Source organism: Pezoporus flaviventris, unplaced genomic scaffold (assembly GCF_033815535.1).
Source record: "Pezoporus flaviventris isolate CSIRO_AGI_PZ_B2104156 unplaced genomic scaffold, CSIRO_AGI_Pfla_v1 ptg000031l, whole genome shotgun sequence".
Taxonomy (NCBI): domain Eukaryota; kingdom Metazoa; phylum Chordata; class Aves; order Psittaciformes; family Psittacidae; genus Pezoporus; species Pezoporus flaviventris.
In genome coordinates, this window is record NW_026892579.1 from 34,748,650 (window position 1) to 34,771,608 (window position 22,959).

Consider the following 22,959-nt stretch of genomic DNA (forward strand, 5'->3'; position numbering starts at 1 on the left):
CTACAGGGACTTCCTATTTGAGAGATTAAACTGGAAATTAAATACAGTTAATTCATAGTCATGGGTAACAACAGTAGCAGGAGTTTAAACAGTGAGAATATTGCATAGAGGAGTGCTGTTTTCATCTGTTTGGGGCAGGAAGCTTATACCTGTAATAAGGATTGAAATGAGATGTCAATCCCTTAGTTTTAGGGTTTTGTTGCTTTGTTGGTTTGGCTTTTTCAATGGCCATATCTAATACTAAACAGCTTCATTTTTGCAAAAAAACCACAAGAACCTTGAATTTTTTTTTTTTTTTTTTTTTTTGAGGGAGGGAATTAAACTCAATTTTTGGAAAATACTTTGAGGCTTTTTTCTGGAAAGAAAATTTAAAAAAAAAAGGTTAAAACCCAGGGTTTTTAGGGTGGATGTTTTTTCTTTCATGCATATATGTTTATCAGTAAGGGAAATACTGATTAGAAATGGAATTTGATGCCTAACATTATTTTCTTTTGCTCTGGGAGAGGAATCTCACCCCTCACCCCTCAAACAATTAACAGTGTATGTTGCTCTCAGCAGTGATTTATTTCAGCTTAAAGACATAAATTGTATTTGGATTGTAGTTGAATAAATCACAGATGTCTTGTTTGTGATTAAATGTAGAGGTTGCACTAGACCAAGTGTAATTGACTCTGCCATTAAAACCTTTGGGAAAGTGTGGGGGAACATTAGGCCTTTTTTTGTTGCTCAATTCAACATTGTGTCTGGATGAGAAACCTAACCAAGAAGAAAGTCCAATGGTAATGAAAGGAGAGGAAGAAATAATAGATACAATGTATTTATAAAGTCTGAGGGTAACTCATGTTTACACATAGCTGAGTATGTGGAGCCTGATACCATGTGGCCTTTGGGGTTCTGTGTTTTGGGTGGATGGGGGTTGTTTTTGTTTTGTTTTGTTTGTTGGTTTGGTTGGTTTTTTTTTCTTGAGGGGGGAGGGAGTTGGGGTTTTTAGTTGTTTTCTTTTTAGAAATTACGCTTTGGAGCCATTCTTACCTGCTTTCCAGGGAGGCGGGATGGTCCACAAGAGATAGATAGGACTCTGCTTAAACATACTAGGATGTTTTGAGTAACGAGTGTACGTACTTGTGTTATTTATTGAAGGTTGTAGGTGGGGAAGGATCTGCCATTTTGGTGTGCTGGTTTGGAATTATTTTAAATTTTTAAACAATCAGTGTGCAGTGCCTTTCAGTCAACACTAGTTTTGAATTTATCAGTAGATTGCTGGAATTTATGGTATACCTCAGAGCAATCAATCTAAAGTTAAGATTGTCTCCTTGTTTTACTCTATCTGGCAACTAAACCCCACACAGCTGCTCTCCCCAGTGGGCTGGGGGAGAGAATAGGGAGGGCAGAATTGAGACAACTTGTGGGTTGAGATGAAGATGGTTTAGTGGGTAAAGTAAAAACCACACACACAAGCAAAGCAGAACAAGAAATTCACTCATTGCTTCCCATTGTCAGGCACATGTTCAGCCATCTCCAGAAAAGCAGGGCTCCATCACACGTAAGAGTTACTTGGGAAGACAAGTAACTCTGGATGCCCCTCTCTTCCTTATTCCTCCTGTCTTTATATGCTGAGCATGATGTCATATGGTATGGAATATCCCTTGAGTCAGTTTGGGTCAGCTGTCATGGCTGTGTCCTCTCCCATCTTATTGAGCAGCCCCAGCCTACTCCCTGGCGGGGTTGAGTGAGGAATAGGAAAGGCCTTGGCAATGTTCAGGCTCTGCTCAGGAGTAATTAAAATATCCCTGTACTGTCAGTACTGTTTCCAGCACAAATCCAAAATCCCATATTTTCAGCACAACTCCCATACTAGCTACAATGAAACAAAATAACTCAACCCCAGCTGAGGCCAGTGCAGCTTGTGATTTCTGGTAGGCATGTGTGGTATCTTGTGTTTTCATTTGACTTTAGTTCAAAAGATTGAAAACTATTCTCTAGGAAGTTTGCGTTGCTATTGAGGGTTGCCTAATAGCTTACATTAAAATTTCCTTTATGACTAGAACGAGAAAAAAAAGTTCTCTCTCATTGAAATATACAGTCCTTTTTAATGATGGAAATTGGGTATAATACTGATTTGTATTGTGCATATATGTGGAGTTGCTTACAAAAATTGCTAGATATTATGTTACAATCAAATATTCAAAGGATGATACATTTACTCCCTGAAGAAGGCTATGTAGACATTCAATTGTATTTATATTTTATATAATATGAACTTACGATGATTCCTTTTAAATTAAACTTAAATGACACACAGTCTTGTTGAACTTCTGCGTGTGCTCAGCGATATTACCCCTGCCAGCTTCATGGTTTGTTTTGTAAATTCTGGTATATTGAGTTTATATTTTAGTGTATTTTAGTTTCATAAGAGCAGAGGGACCAAGCTGTCTCTTTAAAGTTTCCAGATTTTTTTTCTCTTCAGTAATCTGAACTCCAAATTACTTTTTTAAAACTGTTTTCAACTATTCTTATGGCAGTGCTTTAGGCCATTATAGTACTATCTGTCTCTTCCATATTAACCCCAGCATCTGCCATAACATTTAACTTTACTACCCATGTATGTGGTGTAGTTTGATGTTCACTTCAAGCTGTATGCTGTTTGCATCTGGATAAAAGTTCTTTAGGTTGCAGTAAGATTTCAACTTTCTGAAATATAGAAAGATTCCAACAGTGCTGGCAGGCAGCTGGCCTTGGTGCCCAGTGATGTTGTAAGTGCACAGCTGCACCCTCCCTGCTTCTTCTTTCCCCCCCAAATCTGTCTCAGAAGAGAGAGGAAAAAGAAGTTGCTTACAGTCATGGTTTAGAGCTGGCCCAACATCGTGTAGCCAGAATTATTATTAATAATTATTAATAGTAATATTCAGCAAAGTTGAGCTTCTCTATTAAGGGTGGGTTAGATATCTTTAGATATTTTGAGAGAAGTCTGTTTAATTACACTGGGTAAGATCAGGCTGATGGTGCAGTATGAGAAATGTATTGTGAAGTATTGTGAAAGATGCTTAGAACAAAGGATAGCACGTACAAATTGAAATAATGGTGAAGATGCTGTATTTTCCCAGCACTTTCCCAGGTTTCTCTACAAGGCAGACAGGGTTCTTATGAACAGCTAGAACAAAATCCTGATGTTCTCACTGTGATGTTTATATAGGTTTTTATCATCTCTGTCATGTCAAGTTTATGAGATGTCTGGGAGCTTGTGGCTGCAATTAAGGTGGCCTACTGAAAGATCTCTAAAGCCTTTGTTGAGACAGGATGGCACGATCTATTAGTCAGATTCTCATTGAACTACAAAGTCATGCAGAATTTGCTGACAGATTTAACACCATTCTTACTGATTTGAAACTGCAGTGTGGCACAGAGATTGTGCTTGGTGAAGCTGAATCCGTTTCATCTGAGCTAAGAAGAGAAAACAAATGTCTGCTCTTTGTAGTGAATAACATACTGGTTTTTATCTGCAGTTGCTCTGAACTGTGTTGGCCTGCATGCACAAAGTTCAATCTTTGAGTGGTAAATCACTCTCCCATTGCCACTCACTCCTTAATTTAGGTGAATACATAAATGTGGGATATGTAATCGCTGTATTATTTTCCTTTCCTTCCTTTCTACCCTACTAACATGTGCTATATACTTAAGTTGCTCTTGTTCAAAAGTTGCCTCAAAGGTCGGAGAATGGTATATTATCGAGTATTGGATAGCAAAGTGGTTTTCCATATGTTTTAAAAATCGGCACTAGTTGGAAAGGTAAATGGAGCAATGTTTTATGGACTACAATATTAGAGCAGAAAACTGGCGTATTTTTATGCTATGTGGTTCTCCAGCTGTAATGAAGAATGACAGGAGTAAAGTGTCGGCAATTAGCATCTGTTTTTTATGTTCTAATGGTACATGGATCACCAATATATGCTGTGTCAGTGAGAATGTCAGAGGTCTTGAGACAAACCTTGATATTGCGAAGCTAGTATTACACATGAGATGTGTAGCAGCATCTAAGCTTCTTGTGCAGCTCCCTGTGATGTTCTGGTTAGCAACCATACTGAAACGCAGACAGCTGATAGCTAATATTTCAAGCACAGAATTCATGTGACCTTGAATACAGGTAAATCCCTCTGTTATTGGATTCTCAAACAGTACATGTGGGTTCTCCTTTATCCCACTAAATATGCAATAATAGCTTTAGCAGTTAAAACAATCTATGTTACATGGAGTGTCAATGGTTATAAAACTGGAAAAGAGGACCATTCCCACCTTGTATGTAGAAATTGTGTCAAAAACTGTACAATTTTTTCCCTTTAAGCTGTCATTCAAGTCTTATGAGGCTAGTAGAACTGAAAGATTGTGTAAGGAGCTAGTCAAGTTAAAAATAATAATTTGTGATATCAATATTTCACCATGGCATTCCTACTCAGTCTTAATTCCATAGTTTTGTAGTTCCAGAAATAAGAAAAACAGGCAGCCCACCCTCCTTGACATCTGCTGACCCAGATGATAATAGCTTGCAGGGGAAATGGGGCAAACAGGCTTTGTTCAAAAAGTGCTTTCTTTGCAAAGGCAGATAGTTAAAAGTAAGGTATATGAGGCTGAGAGACTGTGCCTTCCAGACCAAGACACTCATCAGTATCAGAGTTTCTAACCTGTAGAGAGATATTTACAGGGAACAAATTACTATTTAATACAAGATTCCTTAATATAGTAGGGAGAGGCAGAAGAACAACCAAGGCCAAAAAAGCCTCAAGCTTTGCAAATGTAATAAACACAGCATGTGCGTGTGTTATGCTAAAGGTAATTAAGCACGGGGGGGGGGGGGGGGGGGGGAATAATGTGAGCTGTTGAGTTCCTCCACTTCCTAAAGGCTCTTCAGTCTTTTGAAATAAATTTAAACTATTAAGACACAAGTTGTTAGGTCTCAGTTTGGGTAGATGTGTAAAATTACTTCTTCCAGTCATTCAGACAAGATAGCCTAGTGCTTTCTCTGGCCTTAATGAGCAAGTGAATTCCACTCTGAAATCTGAAGCTGAAAAATTACTTTGTATCTTTCTCAAGAAAGAATCTAAGAGAATAATAGTGCTCTTTGGAAGCAAGGACTATAAATACACAGATACATGCAGTTAAATCTGACGTGTGAAAACTGAAGATGTAGATAATTTGCAGAATGTCATCTTCTTTGACCAAACACAAGATCATGTAAGATGTTAGCTTCTGTGTTTGGTTACAAGTGCCTCTTCCAATAGATAGCCAGCTTCAGCCTGAATTTTATGTCCTTACTTGTATCCTGTTTTGTCTTTTAGCTACCCTCCTAAGAGCCTGTTACCATCACTTCAATGCAAGATAAGGGTTGCTTGCAGACTGAACACAAAGCAAAATACTGTAAAATTGGAGGCTTCCCATTCCTATTTATATGAAACTGCACTTTCACCACAGCTAGAATTCTGCATATTTCATGTTTCTTCTCACTTTTGGATAGCTCAAATTTTGTTATTCCGGTGACAGTGCTTTGCTTGGGTTTGCTCATACTCTATCTATGGCAGAATGGAAGTATGTCAGTCTTGGTAAAGCTGACCTCATTCATAGCAGAAAAATTATGTTTCCATTTTCTTTCTTCTGACTTGAAGCATCCCTTCTTAAATATAAGATACACACTTAGGATGTGAACTCTCAGGCTATACAGGATGTAATTGCATGTCACTGCATGCTGCTTCTTTTTTTCATATCTTTGTGCAGCTTGAACATTTTTGGAAAGGAGGAATGGGAAAATGATAGCCTGTTCAGCTGCTGTGGAATGCTTTGTTCTAGTTAATTACTCTATTTTACTTTGTTTGCTAATCTGTTGATAGCTGTTGAACTGATATTTCAAGTCTGGGAATCTTCTCTGCAGCTAAGTGATCTCTACTCAAAGATTCATGAAGTTAACGTTTAAAAAGCTAGTCACTGCCCTCAGTGCTAGAACGTGTGTGATGTGCACATACACATACTCTTGACTTAATCCAGGCCTCTGGTCTCTGCCACTTTTAGCAATGGTTCTGGGGTCTTTGAGCTTTCAGCTACATCTTTTTTGTTTTGCTAGTGGGGTTTTGGCTGTGGGGGTTGATAATTGGAGGTTTTGGTTTTTGGGGGAGCAATGCGTGTGTAGCTATTCTTGTATTATGAAATTTGGGTCAAGATTAATAAATCTAATTATCCTCAGAGATACCATGTATTGATTTCCTTTGACTATAATGAGGGCTTATATGCATTGCAGTATCATCTGTATTGAGTACATCTCGGACACGAGGTGACTGCTTGGCAGAATTGGTGCCTTGAATACGCTAGGTATCTGAAGAACTGTTTGATGTGTAAAAACAGAGTATAATGCTTTGCATGTGCTTACAATTAGGCATCATAAATGCTACCTGAATTGTGCCCCTAGCTTCTGCAATATAACTAGGTGCCTTTGTCTTTTTGAGACTTACGGAGCTATACATAGAATCACTGTGTATTAGACAAAAAAAAAAATACGGAGCAAAGACCTTTTTTCCATCAGTTTGGCCAGCTGAGCAACTCCTTCAGAAAGAATCCCAAAGACCTAAAACAAGAAATTCTTCCCTGTATGGTTAAAGGGCAAGTATGTTTGTGGGGAGCGGCTTAAGGGAATGGACAGTAGCTCCTAGCCAGAAGTTATCATAAGTCTTCCACCTGCTAGGTGGTAAAAATGGCAGTCTGGCTAACATTCTCTGTATGTAGCAGTCTCTTAAAATGCTTTTACACCCTGTTGCTTTGGGTCCTAATGAAATCCAGGTCTCTCTCTTTCAAGAGCCACTGTTTTTCAGGTGGTCCCCTTGAGCATCTCTGGTCAAGAGCTGACTGTCCATCTGTGATTAGGGAAGAGGAGATTATCCAGGCAATGAAACTGTAATGCCCAACTAGGGAAGGCCCTGCTGTAGTTGAGCTTACTCTGCGCTAGTGGACTAAATGATGTCCAGAGGTCCCTTCCAAGCTTAACCATTCTGTGATTTTTATGACCAACTTTCATGGCCTCTGTAGGAGATGTAATACTTTCATAAGAAAAGAGACTTCAAGGATTTAAATCCTTTTGAATATCAGAGAGTAATTCTGCACTAGCAGAGATGAACTGAACATTTTAATGAAGCCTTGTCCATATGTTCTTCATGTGGATTATCATTCTGTCTGCTCTTTCCATCCTCTTCTGTTCTGCTGTGCTCTTTTCTTCTGCTTAGCAGAAATAGTGTATTAACACATCTTGTACATGGAATGGTTTCAGAAGAAATTCCTGACTCTTCCCTTTTTAGAAAACTTATGTTTGTAGGAGAGATAGACCAAGTAGGGCAATGTGCAAGCTTCACAGAGTTCTAATGTGTTCAGTGCTCTTGATGCCACTGATTTTTATTCTTGCTGCTGCCCAAGTTGGATCTGAGTAGGCAGAAGGCAACCAATTGAGAAATGTGGTGGGGGTGCTTACAGTATGCATGGCAAGTAGCCAGAAGTATGTGGCAAGTGTTCTCCACATAAGTGCTTTTGAGGAAACTGTTGCCTCCTACACTCAGCTGGACAGGAACACTTCTGATGTTGTTCAGAACTTTGTTTAGTTATTCAACATGCTTTTGTTATAGTCTGTGGTATTAACTGAGTTTTAATCATGCTGTCAACCCCAGGAGACCCTTTATAAATCTGCCTTGCTATTCCAATGTGTGTTTGTGGGTAGTCTGCTTATGTACATAAGAAAGTCAGTGGTGTCAATTTAATACAGAGATGCCAAACAGTGCATTTGTTTGAAAGAGACTTTTTAATCTTCTCAAAAAATTGTAGTAGAAATATTCTGGATATTCACAATTTGTATCACAAGCCAGCATGTGTTCTGCACTCTATTTCTTGGAGTTATACTTTGCTTTGTTTATATTATGTCAGACAGTAGAGACCTGGTGCTTTTTCAGTTTTTCTGATGTATTTGCACTTTACTGTTTCCACACATGAGTTGTCAAGAATTACCTATGGAACTACTTTGTACCTATTGTAACTTGTCCTCATTTCTGAAAATACTGGTTCTTTTTTGTCACTGAGGAATTCCTGGAAAGATACATCTTCTGGTGTAGCTTCAGCTCATTGCACAGTAGGAACATTTAGTGCTTTCAATTACATACAGGCTGGGTATTTTCATAGTGTTGCATGCTTTCAGCTGGAAAGTAAAATTGTTTCACTTCTGAAATTAAATAAAAAGACAAGACTAGAATATGTAGGCATTTCATGTTTGTAAATCTGTTAGGATTGAGTTTTTCCTGCTTCAGGCAGTTGGACTAAATGACCATTGTAGGTCCCTTCCAACTGAAATATTCTCTTCCAGCTACAGAAATATACCAGCTACTCTCTTTGTCTTGTGTTTACAGCCCTCTATGTCTGAGACACAAGACCTCAGTGGATTTTTTTTTTTTTTTTGACACTATGGAAGTACCCACTTACTTCACTGTAAAATGGCATAGGCTCTTGATAATGCTGTGAGAAAAGTTCATGCGTTTAAATATAATTATATTTGAATGAATGCACAAGGGCTCTACAAATTAAAATCATCCACTGTTGGCTGTTAAAAGTGTGTTATTTGCCACTAAGCCAAATTACACTTCCTTTTATTAAGTGGGAAATTTGATGTCAGTGGGATTAATGTGAGGAAGCTGAGCTACAGCTGAGGGTTGGAGCATCTCTCCTATGAAAACAGGCTGAGAGAGTTGGGGTTGATAAGCCTGGAGATGAGAAGGCTCCAGGAAGACTTCAGAGTGGCCTTCCAGTACCTAAAGGGGGATTACAAGAAAGCTGGAGGTGGACTTTTTACAAGGGCATATAGGGGTAGGACAAGGGGGAATGGCTTTAAACTGAAAGAGGGTAGATTTAGATTAGATATTAGGATGAAGCTCTTTCCTATGAGGCTGGTGAGGCACTGGCACATGTTGCCCAGAGAAGCTGTGGCTGCCCCATCCCTGGCAGTGTTCAAGGCCAGGTTGGACAGGGCTTTGAGCAGCCTGGTCTCTTGGAAGGTGTCCCATAACAACCGTTCCCGTAGCATGGGGGTTGGAACAAAATGATCTTTAAGGTCCCTTCCAACCCAAACCATTCAGCTATGATACTTTGAAAATCTTTTCCTAATGCTCTAAATGGGTCATGTTATGCATTTTTTGCGAATTGTCCTTACGCATGACTGTGCCTTAGGAACTACTGAAGCAGAAAGTGAAGTTTGAGGTCTTGGTTAATGCATTAAGATGACGTGGTTTTTATAGCTTATAAAAAAGCAACAGCCGAGCAGTGGGTATAACTTACAACTTTTTCCTTTATGAATGTCTGTCTTGTCCCTCGTAGTGTACCTAATGAAAGTCAATTCACCTGGTATTGTTTGACATGTGATTACTCCTTTTTGCTAGCTTTAAGTTCTTTTTGGTCTAAATTGTCATACAATGGCCTAAATATATAATTAATATAATGTATGTATGTATAATGTATGTACAAAATCTGCTTTTTGTAACAGATCCACCATTATGTTAGGAAAACTTTCCCTGGTGACCTTTGTCGTAACTAAGATAACTTTTTGTCTACTTTTTTTTAAACAAATAAAAGGATCCAATATGATCACATACATCTGGTCTCTGGCTTAGTTTGTATACATGTCAGTAACCAAATGTAAGGAACCCTGGAGTGATCTACGAAGAATATAGTATTAAAAGCAGTCTTCAGTGTAGTTGGTTTTAGTCCTTTCTTTTTGCAGTCAGCCCTGCAGTGTTTGTAGGAGTTAGAGCTCAATATAAGAGACTTCTCTACAGTGTTTTGCTTTTCCCTGTTCGTTTAGTAGAATGTTACAATACTTCTAGGTGCTCATCAGTGTGTTGAGACTGGAAATTCTCATTCACCATTAGTTTCTAATATTTTTGTGTCATGGTCTAATATAAACTTACCCTTTAAAATTCTTTTGGCATTTGTTTGCTTGCACTGAACAGCCCAAGCTCTCCTTGCTGTTCTATGCCTTGTTGGCTATTGTAAAAGCTTTTCTCCATGTCTACTTTAGGTTTGAGTTCAGCTGGTTTGTACACAGCCAGCTTAAGGCTGTACAGGGGGTTTTGTGAGATCTCTTGAGACTCATGTATGAATGTTGTTCATTTTCCTATCTCAGCTTAAAAAAATACTTGCCCAAATAGGGTCTTGAATCACATTGTCATAGTATGTGACCTCCATCACACTAGTGGCTCAGTCTCTCTCATGACTGCTGAAACACAAGATTTCATCTGTAGTCACCTCCATTTTAGTAATCTCCATTTAGGAATGTTTGCTTGTCCCCCTAAGTATGGAGCCCCTCCAAATCCACAAGGCTAAAAAAAACCCACTGGTCCATAAGCTTATATTTCTCTCTTTAATCTTCATAACCTTATTAATGGAAACAGTGTTGCTGGAGCCTGTTTTTTCCCTACAGCAAAGGAGCAAAGATTGTCTTTAAACCTTCAGGATTTGGGCCAGGTATTTCTATTAATATTATTACTGTGCAGTACGTCCTTTTGACCATATGCCTAGCTCTAACACTGTGAAGTTTCCTTTGTATAATCTTGAACTGTTTTCCATCTATTCCACAAAACTGGTATAGCATGCACAACTCTTGCCCCCCCCCCCACCACATACATGTGAACACACAGTCTGATATCTATCAAATCCAGGTAGATTCAGAACACAAAGTCATTTTTAGATGGTGATTATAAAAAGTCTAATGCTTCTCTTGCTTTCATTCACCTTCAGTGTCTTGTTTTCAATGCTAAAAATCTGCCATTGTATTGAAGGCCTGTCAAATTCCTGGACGTGAAAAAGCACACTGAATGTGGCAAAAAGTTCTTTACAGTTTTATTTGTACTTGTGGTTGGACTCTGGAGTCATCAGCAATGAAGAATCCACTCTATTTGGAACTAAAATAGCAACTAAGTCTGCTATCATAACGCAGAACTCCAAAACATGGTGGTCCATGGGCCATCTCATCTAACATAGAGGCGTAGAGCTTCCTCCAGTTGTCACGTTACCGGGTGTTCAGAGCTATGTCTTCCTTCAGTAACATATAGCTATGAGGAAACTTTTCTTCACATTGCAGAAGAACTTGGAAAACACTTTTAGTCTTCAGTAGGCTGAAAGTAATGAGCTATCAATTAAACCTCAGAGAAATAGAGACACGATAAGCTGCTGTGGTAGTTTTTAAAGACTTACAGTAGTTTGGGTGAACTGGAGTCTTCCTATCATTAATTCTTTCCCTATAAAACTTACTGGATTACCATCTGCTGTCTCAGATTTTATAGGGAAGTAAGAAGAGTTGAAAGCAACGCAGAACTAATGCTAATAAACATTCTGTGTTGCTTTCAGCTGTATCCACATCACTGCCATCCCTGGCCCCTAAACAGCTTAGTTTATCTGCTTTCCTCTCTCACTCCAGGTTTCCATCTGTTAGTTCCAGAGGCTACTTTGTTCTGAGATATGTATCTGCAGTAGTCTGTGCAACAAGGCTTCCTTTTTTTCCCGTGTAATTTGCTTCTTACTGCTGTTCACATTTCTTTCCTGTTTGGTTCAAGGCAATGTTCCAGAGATAATTCACCTCAAAGTATTCTTTTTCTTCCGGACTGGAACACCAGGTCTTGTAATATGTGAATACAATTTTCAAGAATGTCCTCAAAAACATATCCAGTAGAATATATTAAATTTGCTGCCTCGTACCTTGTTGCATTAATGCTGTATCTACATGTGGCAATTTTCATTGCTTCTGACTCCAGATAGTGTATCCCTCATTCTTTTGCGGTCTCCCTCATCTTTTCTTGAGGTCTTTTTAAAAACATGTCTCAATTGTGTATGATTGTTTTGAAACATCAGTCTGCTTGGAAAAGTGTTCCCAGATTGGTCTCTTGAAAGCCCACATGAATCTGCACAGATCCTCCATTGGTTATGTTGACTGGAAAATAACAGCAGCAAATAACCATATGTACTTGGCTGTGCCCCAGGTATGGTGAGAGCAAGTCTTGTTCCACTTTGGAAATCCTATAGCTTAGATATGTCTCTGATGGTGGATCTTTTTTCCTTGAATTTGCTACGCTGCTAATCTCCTGTCAAGAGGTAGTTATTTTTAAGGCTTTGAGCAGTTTTTACCAGATGGATTAATTTCTAATCCCACATAGTGCCAAAGACATCAGGTTAAGCATCATTTTCATTAGGGCAGAACAACTGCTCTGTAGCATCAGACAAGACCAACCTCCTGTGGTTAAGCCAATGCTCAGGGACATCACAGAATTTTTTTTTTTTTTTTAAGTAATTGCAGCAATAAGACCCTGAGGAAAGAGCATCCTCTGTCATCTGAAAAATGTTTTGGTAGCTCAGCTCCAAGTCTCTTAACTGCAGAGTGCTTCTTTGGAGCATGTGAAGTTGCTGAGTATGGCAGGAGAGATATTCCTCAGAGCCTAATTTTCTTGTTCATTGATACGCAGGACAAACTTGTTCAAAAAGTTTTGGGCTGCAAGAAGACACTTTTTTTCTTCTTCTTCAGGCTAGAATATATATACTTGGGGTTCCAAATACTTCAGACTGAATCAGTCAGGTTTTGTCACCTGCTTTCTAGTGGCAACACTTCCTTCATTCTCCCAAGGAAGGTGTACTGGGATGCATGGCTTCCTGCTGTCTTCAGAAGCTTGAAATACATCAGGTTCTAAACAGGGACCTTGTGATGCCTACCTGTCACTGCTGATCATTTCCATTCTGCTGTGGTGGTTGGGAATTGCTAGTTGTCTTAGGAGCCAACCTTGCAGTGCTGATATGCACTGACACAGGTGTGAAAGCTTTGCATCAGTAAAGAACTTTCCCACTGCAGCCAGCTGCTTCTTCCTGTGTCTGCTGAGAGCTCCAGCCTGTATGACTGGATGCTGCTTTGGACTGGCAGCTAAACCACATCTTTGCTGAAGATCACTGCAGCTGATCTAAATACTTCTTTCTAAGCAAGAGAGGTTTTGTGAAAGAGTAATTTCCTCAGTATTCACAGCCTCCAAAGGCAGGCTTTATTTCAGCTTGCTTTCTGAAGCAATAAGTATTAGAGATGGGAGAGCCCCATGTGAATGAGAAGGAATGAATGTTTCAAACTGGTTTTGTATTGCTTTTTGAAGCGATGCTAATGTGTGTATAATGTGAGTATAATCCCTATATTTTAAAAAGGAAAGAAAAAGTGATTTTTATTTTTATTTTTTGGTGGGGATAGCTGAACAGATAACTAGAGAAATCATATTTCCAGATGGGGAGCATAAACTCCACTGTAGCTATGAGATGGCTGGCTCTCTCAGCAGATTTGGAGAAAATGTGTTTCCATGTATAGATTCATCAGTATCTCAATCGTTTGCTTGGAAGAACAGCTTCCTCAATAGAAGTGCTTGAATGTTAATTTATGTACTGCTTTTGGCTGTGCTAGAGTTAATTTTCTTCATAACAGTTACGATGGTGCTATGTTTTCTGAATTTGTCATGAAAACAGTGTTAATAATACACCATGTCTTGTTTATTGCTGAGCAGAGCTTGCACAGTCACCACCTTTTCTGCACCTCACCCTACCCCACCAGCAAGTAGGCTGGGGCTGCTCAAGGAATTGGGAGGGGACACAGCCAGGACAGCTGACCCCAGCTGACCCAAGGGATATCCAATGCCATATGGCATCATGCTCAGCATATAATAAGGGGAGATGAAGGAGGAAGGGTGGCTCATTCAGAATGATGCCATTTGTCTTCCCAAGTAACCCTTACATGTGATGGAGCCCTGCTTTCCTGGAGATGGCTGAACACCTGCCTGATGATGGGAAGTGGTAAATAAATTGGTTTTGTGTTGCGTGTGTGCATGGCTTTTCCTTGACCTATTAAACTGTCTTTATCTCAACCCACAAGTTGTCTCCTCCAGTGGGATGGGGGAGAATGAGGAAGTGTCTGTGTGGGGCTTAGCTGCCTACCAGCATCAAACCATGACATTTAGTAACGGCTCTACTGGAGTTCATTAAAATGCTGCAATATTAGTAGCAGTACTCAGGGAAAGGATCCAGGATAAACCTCTAGGATAAGTTGCTTTAGAGTTCGAGATCTGCAAAGGGCAGTTAACTTCGTCTTATTATATTGCTTGTTTCTACCTACTTTCTCTAGTTGTCCTCTGAGGAGAGCAATTGTGGATTTTGTTTTTCTAGCTGTAGAATATCCTGGCAAGGGAATCTTATGAAAAGAATATAGTAATGTGTCAGTGTCTGTCTGTCTTTGAACAGCAGTCTTAACCCATAACTCAAAATTGATTGTGCTTGCTTGCTTACTTGATGGAGGGCATCATTGCAGCTTGTCACAGGTATTTTCATGTCACTGAATGATGTGTAGAAAAACTAACATTTAGGCTTCGCAAGCTTTCTGCACAAGTATCTCTTCAGGCTTACACCTTACCATAGGCCTTTCATAAGGTCACTGATTTTTATGGTATTATGATTATTCAAGAGATTGGACACAAGCAAAAAGTGTTCATGATTTTTATGATATTATGATTATTCAAGAGATTGATTTTTTTATGATATTATGATTATTCAAGAGATTGGACACAAGCAAAAATTGTTCATGTATGCTAGTAAGAGTTAAAAAAAATGTCTAACAAGACATTCTCCCCCATAAATAGTCATTTATATGACTATTGAAGCATATCACCAAGATACACGTGGAGACAAAGTTTGTCCATCAGGGACTGGTGGCTCAAGGATGAAGGTGATTTTATTCAGTAGTAAAGGAAAGCAATTTATTGAAGACAGTTACCTGATGATAGTATGTTCTTCTGTTAGGCTGCAGTAGGAGCCATTTTTATAACATTGTAAGTCCTTTTCTCTTGGCAAAATTGCTTTGTTAAGAATCTGCACGGACTTCCTTGTATAGTCTCCATACACTGTATATTAAAATTGGAGTCTAGAGAGCATGTTTTTCTTCAATTCTCTCTTCTTTTTTTTTCTTTTTTTTTTCTTTTTTCTAACCCTCCTCCTCCCGTCCCACAATATCTGCTTGACTGATTAGAATTCATGAAACTGGGGATGTTTGCAATAGATAAAAACTTTCTTAGTATTACTTGATATTTTCTTATATGTAACTTCAAGTGTTTGAGATGTGCATGCATACATATACTCATCAACAAAACTATCGTCTTTATATTATTTGCATGTATTAGTTTTCTTTAATCAAGTGATGCTTGCATTGAGTAACTAGTAGCAGATTGCCAGTGTCGTCAGAAAGGGGCCCATAAGAGGAAGAGGCGTATAAGAATACTGCTAATTCTGTAGAAATAATTGGGTTACCATGTGTTTCTGCTCCTGTCTACTTCTAGTTTTTCCATGTGATTGAAAAGTTGTAGTTTACTGATTTTAACGAGTGATTCAGTTGCAGTGCCTCTGTGCCAGAAGAGACCTGCATTTTGAGCAGCCTTATAACACTTGTGTAGGAAGGTTTTAAAAGAAATTTAAGAAATTAATATGTATGTTTAGTCTGTAAATGTACTGCATAAATTTATTGCCAAAACGTATTCAAATAGAAGACTTTAAATGTAACCTTGCTAGTGAACTCTGGGGTTTTGAAGCTGCTTTTCTGACTGAAGTTTAGGACTCTTAATGTACTATTTTCAGTTCTGCCTGTGAGAGGTATGGACTACTGAAGACAGACTTGCATGAAATAGGAGGGAAACTATCTTGTATCAATTACTTGGGTTTTTTTTGTCTCCAGTTATTTTTAAAACACTGCATTTCTTTCTGTTTAAAATATTTTTTTCTTACCCCACAGTGTTCATAGGTAAAGTACTGAAAAGACTCTATGCTGAAACTTCATCATCTTCTCTTGTGCATACTTTGAGTGGAAAAGAGGAGGTTGTTCTTGGAAATCTGGGCTCAGAATCCAATGTTCAGACTTCAGCAGATGCTAGCACATCAACTGATACATCCTGCAAATCAGTTCAAGGTGAGACTACATAGTCTTTTTTCTGATAATACACTTTTAAATATAATTACTTGTCATGAGAACAGTGTAGTATCTACTTTTTTAATCTATTGATACCACAGAAAAACTTGAATACAAGCTCTAGTGGTACTTAATACCTAAAATACTTGAGGTCAGTGCTTAAGTCCTGTGAAAGGCAAGAAACAGTGTATATGCATGAATGCAGCGTTCAGCAGCAGCTAATATAAAACTTCAGTATAACCTGTAACTGTCTCTGGTGAAATGTCTGTGGAATAGTGAGAAAATTACTCATACTAGTAGAACTCTGCTATTAGAGATACTCCTAAACATTAGTGGGAATATGTGATACAGTGCTTTGTCTTGCCCTCATGTGGCAGCAGAAGGCCCATGGGGAGCATAAACCCAAGAGAAGTCAAACATCAGTTCAGGCACTATGTTCTGTTAGGGTATGTACCCTGCTGAAGAGCATTATTTTATGTCTGTTTATGCAATCAAAGTGGTACATGAGTATTTTGACAGATAAGTAAAAGTCCTTTTTCAAATGGGTTGTAAAATGTGGATGCTATGCCAAAAGATGGAGGAGTTGCAAAATGAGGTAGCTGTGTTATTACTTGTGGGTGAAAGGCTCTGTGCACCAAGTATATATAGAAGTGTGAGTTGCTTTGTGTTGCAGTTCATCTAAACCCAAATTTTGCCAATACTGAAAGAGGTCGTTAAACTGGCTTGAAATAAAAAGGTGTTTTTCCTGAGAGTACAAAGAGCTTTCTTTACAGCAGGTGCTCAGCTAAACCTCACAAACAAACAAGGATTGCAAATGTGGCCCAGGACAGGAGACTAAAGTCCTGAAAGAAGTGAGCAAAATAAGTGGTGGGATTAGAACCCTTGTCCTCGGTTTTTCTCCTTCGCGGTAGCTGGTGCGCTGTTGTGCTTTGACTTCCAGCCTGGGAACAGTGCTGGTGGTACCGATGTTTTCGGTTGTCGCTAAGTGATGTTTACCCTGACCAAGGACTTTGTGAGGCTCATGCTCTGCCAGGGAGGAGGGGAAGCCGTGAGGAAGCAGAGACGGGGCGCCTGACCCAGGGTAGCCAAAGAGGTATTCCATACCGCAGCAAGTCATGCCCGGGGTGGGGGTTAACTGGGAGTTACCTGGAAGGACACGGGCTTCCAGGTGGGACTCGTTTCTTGGCTGGTGGTATTGTATTCTCTTCCCTTGTTATTTTCTCTTATCGTTGTTGTTGGTGGTAGTGGTAGTGATTTGTGTTGTACATTGGTTGCTGGACTGTTCTTGTCTCAACCTGTAGGAGTTGCACTCTTTCGATCCTCCTCCCCGTTCCTCTGGGAGCAGGGAAGGGGAGAGCTCCGGGGGGGGGAGGCCTCAATTGCTGTCAGCCCGGCACCACTCACTGGAAGTGAGTGAACAAGCTGTCTGGCTAGGGTTTAAACCACAACAACCCTGTACTATGGAAGACCAGATACTTGTCTTGTTCAGGGTTCTGCTTGGTAGCATCAGATGGAGCACTTGTCTGAATTACAAAGGAACTCTGGTGAGCTGGTTGATCTTCAAGAATTACCTTCTACAAAGCACAAGAATGGCTCATTTTGATATGCAGAAAACTAAGCAATTGTGGCAGAATGCTTGACTGAGCTCAGATGTGTCAGGGAACAGCAAGGAGAAAGTGAGGTAACGCTAGCTGGGTCAAGACAGGCACAGGAGCTGTGCCAGCACCATGGAAGCGGTCCTACAGTACCTGAAAAAGGACAGCAGAGCATGTGTGGTAACAGTAACCAGGCTCAGCAGCTGTCCCATGACAGCAGGCAAGTCTATGGTGACAAGGCAGGTCCAAGGTCAAGCCATTGTGGAAAGTCTGTGTCAGAGTGTGCATCAATTAGGGTATGTGCCCAGGCACAGGCATGGCTGCAGTCTAGCTCAGGCTGAGAGCTGCTTAAAAGCCTCAGCTTAAAAGGAGCTCCTGAGTGATGTGAGGTGAGCCCTTTTGGAGGTGGCTTCTTAAAGGTCTTTCATATGCAGCTCTTTCTTCACAATAGTCTGGATGAACAACTCTGTGATATCAGAGACCTGCCATAAGTACAAACAGTTAAGAGGGAGTTCTGGGCCCTTACAACACAAAAGAAGTACAGAGAAGGTCAGAGTGGGTATTTATTAGCTACCAAAGAAAAATACAGAAAAATACAGCCTGAGTATGCTGGAATGGAATTATAAGGCCAGAAGTCAGCTGGAGTTGAAACTCATGAGGGGGTGTAGGAGCAAACAGGAAGTGTGGGGGTAGGGGGGGGGAATAAATTTTCTGATTATTTTGTTATTTTGGTTTTTATACCTGGTTCCTAGTACAATATTCAAGTTAATTAAACAAAAGCATTTGATTCAGAATCCTAATACAGGTAAAAATGTAGCTCATGGGAAAGGGAACGAACATGGAGCAAAAAGAACAGTTCCGTGTTTAGAATTTTCACAGTGAAGCAACAAGAATGTTCTTAAAATTAACAGCAAACTGACTGAGCTTGTTTTCTGCTGGAGACAAGCAAATCCTATGGTAGTACAGAAGGGATTCTGCCTTGAGTGATGTTCTACAAATGTATACTTAAGAAAAACAAAACAAAAAAATGCCTTGAAGAGGGTTGCAGTGATAAACTTGTAGGAAAAAGAGAAACCAGTTACCATCTATGAAACCAACAGATAATTTAACAGTTCTTCTCTGACTGTGGTTTCATTTAAATTTAAGGAGGTCCTGCATGAATAGTCATATACACATTGTGATTTTATAGCATTGGGCACTGAAAATATATCTTTAGTGAAAAGCTTATAAGATTTGGAGCAATGAGCTGTGTGGTCTTCCATGAGGAAAAACATGAAGACGTTTACTGAATTTTTTTGATCATGTATTTTAAGTAACTTTTCTTGTACACCAAAACTTATAGGCATAATTAGGAAACAGCTGATCATTTCAGTAACAGTAGTCTAAGATGGACAATGGAAAATTAGGTAATTTTTGTGTGTGGATACAGGTTGCTTTCTAGTTTGTAAGTGATTACTTAAGTCCTACAAAATGTACTGAATAATTTAATTTAGTGTCAATAAGAAACTAGGATTTCTTTGAAAAGAAGTTGACTTAAGTCCCAAGTATTTTCTAGGATTAAGTAACAATTTTTAGTATAACTCATCACATTGTTCTACTTGCCTTTAACAGTTATTTTCAAACTGTGAAAATACCATTACTGATTTGCATGAGCTAACACCCCCCAGAGTCTGATATTTATTGAAATGCAGTTTGCAGCATTGCTGTTGAAGCATAATAGGGACTTAAGCCCATAAAATTTAAAGACCATACTCTGATATCCTGTGAATATTTGCATTTATGTTCCTTTTTTGAGCTCAAGTTGAAGTTGAGATGCTTAAGTATTTAGAAGATCAGGACCCATGCTAATGACTGGTTCTCATTTAATTTTGGAAGATCAATAATTTAATATCAGAAAGGGTTGTTCCATAAAGCTCCTCATATAGTTCTGGAACTAAAGCTTATAATAAGACCCAGAATAACTGGAGATTGAAGGAGAAATCTGAAGGACACTGTTCTTTGTGACTACAGAGTGATCTTCTGAGTGCTGTTTGGTTTTGTTGTTTTTTTGTTTTTTTTTAGCAAGATGGTAGTTCTGTTAGGGATTGAGAAATTAGGGGGAGGTGCCACATTTCTGAACCCCAAATAACTTATGTATTATCTCTTGAAAATAGAATAATTTTTGATTTTAAATTACTTAAACCCAAAAAAAAAAAAACAACCACCTGCCTGTGGCCAAATTTGCCATTCCAGGGTATATTAAGATGTACTTTCCCTTTGGATTGTCCTAAATAGCATTTTGTTTTTATGCTATTCTACCATCAGTGGAAAAAAATGAATGTGACTAAAATAGGAGCTCCTTCTGACCCCAAGGCAATTAGATGAGCCTTGCTAACTATTTTTCCCCTTGAGGAACTTCACTCTTCCATTGCAAAGGCTATAGTTCTTAATTTTAGAAGATGGAAGAAAACAATTTTTCGTGCTTCAACATAAAATTTAAGAGGGACTAGATAACCAGCTTTATTACCTTAAACTATTTGAAGATAAACATACATGTAATAAACCTGAGCCTTCTTGGCAGGCAAAGTATTAAAAGAGGAAATAGAAAACTGAAATGTCCTACAAATAAGAGGACTTAATTTATTCTTCCCTAAGCTAGCAAAGATGCTTCCAAGTCCAGTATTATAAATGCTTAAAAACTCGCACAAAAAAAATAGTGTCTGGCAAAAGACTGAGAAAGCATTTCTAAGGGTGAATTACTCATTTGGGCATGGGTTTTGGCTAAGTTTTGTTCTGAGGATTGGTTTTGTTTGTTTCTGGCCCTTGATAGGTCAGGATCTACTTGCAACAAGGATTAATTTCATGGAGGGTATTTCTCTTGAGGTCTGCAGTTACGTGATTTCTGTTGATACTTTAAAATCTCAGCAATCATTTTTAATACCTTTATATATTCAAATAAACATGTGCTTCTGACCAGATACTTGCAAAATGTAAAGTTGGCTCTTTTAATGGCCTCCTTAGTCTCAGGCCTTTTTCTTGGCCAGAATTATAACTGCTTTTTAAAGGACTTGGGATTTACTGATATTTAGCATCTTCCCTATAAAAACTAAAATGTAAGAGTTGTTGAAGAAGGATAATTGTATGCAATTGAAATGTATAGTATTCAAATTTTCTATAAATTATATAGAATAAAGCATGTGTGTGTGTGTGTATATATATATATATGTAAATATATAGTGTAAAGCATGCTGTTCCACTTTTGGGTTTTGTCTTTTCCCTAATTCTGAAAAAGGAAACTGGAATGCAGAAAGCCTAGTGTCTTGGATCATTTGGAGACAACCTATTTGATCTTTTTTTGTTTCCTTCATTTATTTAAGTAAAAGGTAATGCAGAAAAATACTTAACCGTTACTATTCCTAAGTTTTAGTGGGTTTGGTTGTTTTTATAAAGGAAAACATATTATGTCATATAAATAGATAAAATGCAATTTTTTCCATGTTCATTAAATAAATATCTATCAACTGTGAAATATCCCAGCATTGTTATCCTGTTTACGGAATTCCTGTCAAAAAAAAAAAGTGCAGCTGTGTAATTTTCATAGGTGTTTTTTTGTTGTCCCTCTTAATTTTTCTATTAAAGTTATTAATGCTGACTGTACATTGTGTTTAAGACATCATCACTGGGACACCTGGACTGCATCCTTACTCATCTTAATCCTGTCTTTCTGCAGCCATATAGAAAACTTACACTTGTAACAGAGGTGCCTAGAAGACAGAACTTGTCTAAAAAATTTGCCTGGACAGCCCTGGCTTTTAGTTGATCAAATTGATGAAGTGCATGTATTTGAGAAATTAAACTCTAGCAGTACCTAATGCAATAAACAGCTTCAGAATTGTTAAGCAATTCTGCTTCTTTTTAGTTAATTACTCTGAAAAGCTGTCTATTGTGAATAAGCTAAAGAGCAGTGGAGTTTATAATTATTATGCAACAAAGTGTTGTCACACGCTCCAATATTATTATCTCAAGGGTTTAAAAAATTCTCTCATTACATGCTGTGGCATTCTACTGTGAAAATGGGACAGATAGATCCAGAAGCGAGTATTTGACTGAAGACACCAACCTCTGGTGGCTGTGGTAGAAATAGTGCCCAAGCAGATTTACAAGCTGGTAGCTGTGTCCTTGCAGGGAATGTAGAGATCTGAGGTTTGGGGGGCAGACGCACAAACTACAAACAGAGAAAAAACCCTGTCTCTGCTCAGACTGAATGGGCTGCATGTATAATATCTGTAACTTCTGTTGTGACAGAAGCAGCCTTGTAGTTCAGTCTCCAGCTCCCCTAGCAATGCTTTTTTGTTATTACTTTATATATATATATATATATTTTTTTTTTTTTACCTGTTTCCTGCTAGTTGGCAGATTCTTACCTTTTCCAGTGTTCTCATGTATATACATTCGCTCATTCTGCTCTTCTACATCTTCATTTCAAACAGTTTAGCTGTCATGGAGCAATCTGCTGGCCTCTGTGATAACTGAAGGCAGTTTAACAAGCAGTTCATCTAGTATGTAGCAGTTGCCTAATTGGAGTAGAAAATGCCAGCTTTAGCTGCAAGTGTAAACAAGCTCTAAACCTAAATGTAGCCAGCTGCAGGAAAACTAATTATCTGGAGAAAGGAAACAAAGGTGGCTTGTGTATGGACTTAATAAAATGGTCGTGTTTCAACTAGAGAAGGGCTGATAGACAGTCCTGAGGTGGCTCAAACTGTAGCATAGTAATTGTGTGTAATAATGTTCTCATTCTCCACCTTGTCTCCCTGTTTGAAATTATTTTGATGTATTGATGACAAAACAGGCTGTGTGAGATGCCTCTCATGTTCCCATTTACACTAGGGAGTTTATTACTTATGCTGCCATTGTCAAAATCATAGTTGTTCTGAGTCAAATTTCATGTTTTCTGCTCTTAACATACTAATTTCCTACTTGTCTTTCCTACCAGCTGTACCCTGTAACCACTATCTGAAAAGTGGAAATGCTTATCTGGACTTAGTACTGAACTATGTTCTGGGAAAATGATTTTTCATATTTTTTTGTGCTCTGGGAGTTTGCATTATTTTTGTATGCAAACAGGAATGGGCTCTTGCTGATGAATTCCAATTATAGAATTAAAAAAGTGTGTGTGTGAGTTCAAAACCTTAAACTTTGTTTATTTCTATTCTGATGAGCACATCTGTTTGTTTTCTGGTCTAGTTCCAGGTAAGTCCCAGTAACGACATAATCACTTAATCAGTGAGGGTAATTAACTAATTGCAATTTACACATGGTCTTTTAGATTCACTGTTGTTGCTTTTATTCAAAATATAT

General features: G+C 38.6%; 1 protein-coding gene across 6 annotated transcripts in view; it reads left to right on the top strand.

Moving 5' to 3' along the window:
• Window positions 1-22,959, top strand: part of ERICH1 (glutamate rich 1) — an 87,134-nt gene that overhangs the window by 2,029 nt on the left and 62,146 nt on the right. For 5 of the 6 annotated variants that reach the window (XR_009744609.1, XR_009744611.1, XR_009744608.1 and 2 more), the window contains exon 2: window positions 15,854-16,027. Coding sequence is in view for 2 of the 6 variants with exons in the window: in XM_061460708.1 (XP_061316692.1) it covers window positions 15,854-16,027 (174 nt within the window). In the remaining 4 variants the exon portion in view is untranslated. Of the gene's footprint in view, window positions 1-15,853; window positions 16,032-22,959 lie in introns of all 6 variants that reach the window. The other variant, XM_061460709.1, reaches the window with a different exon arrangement.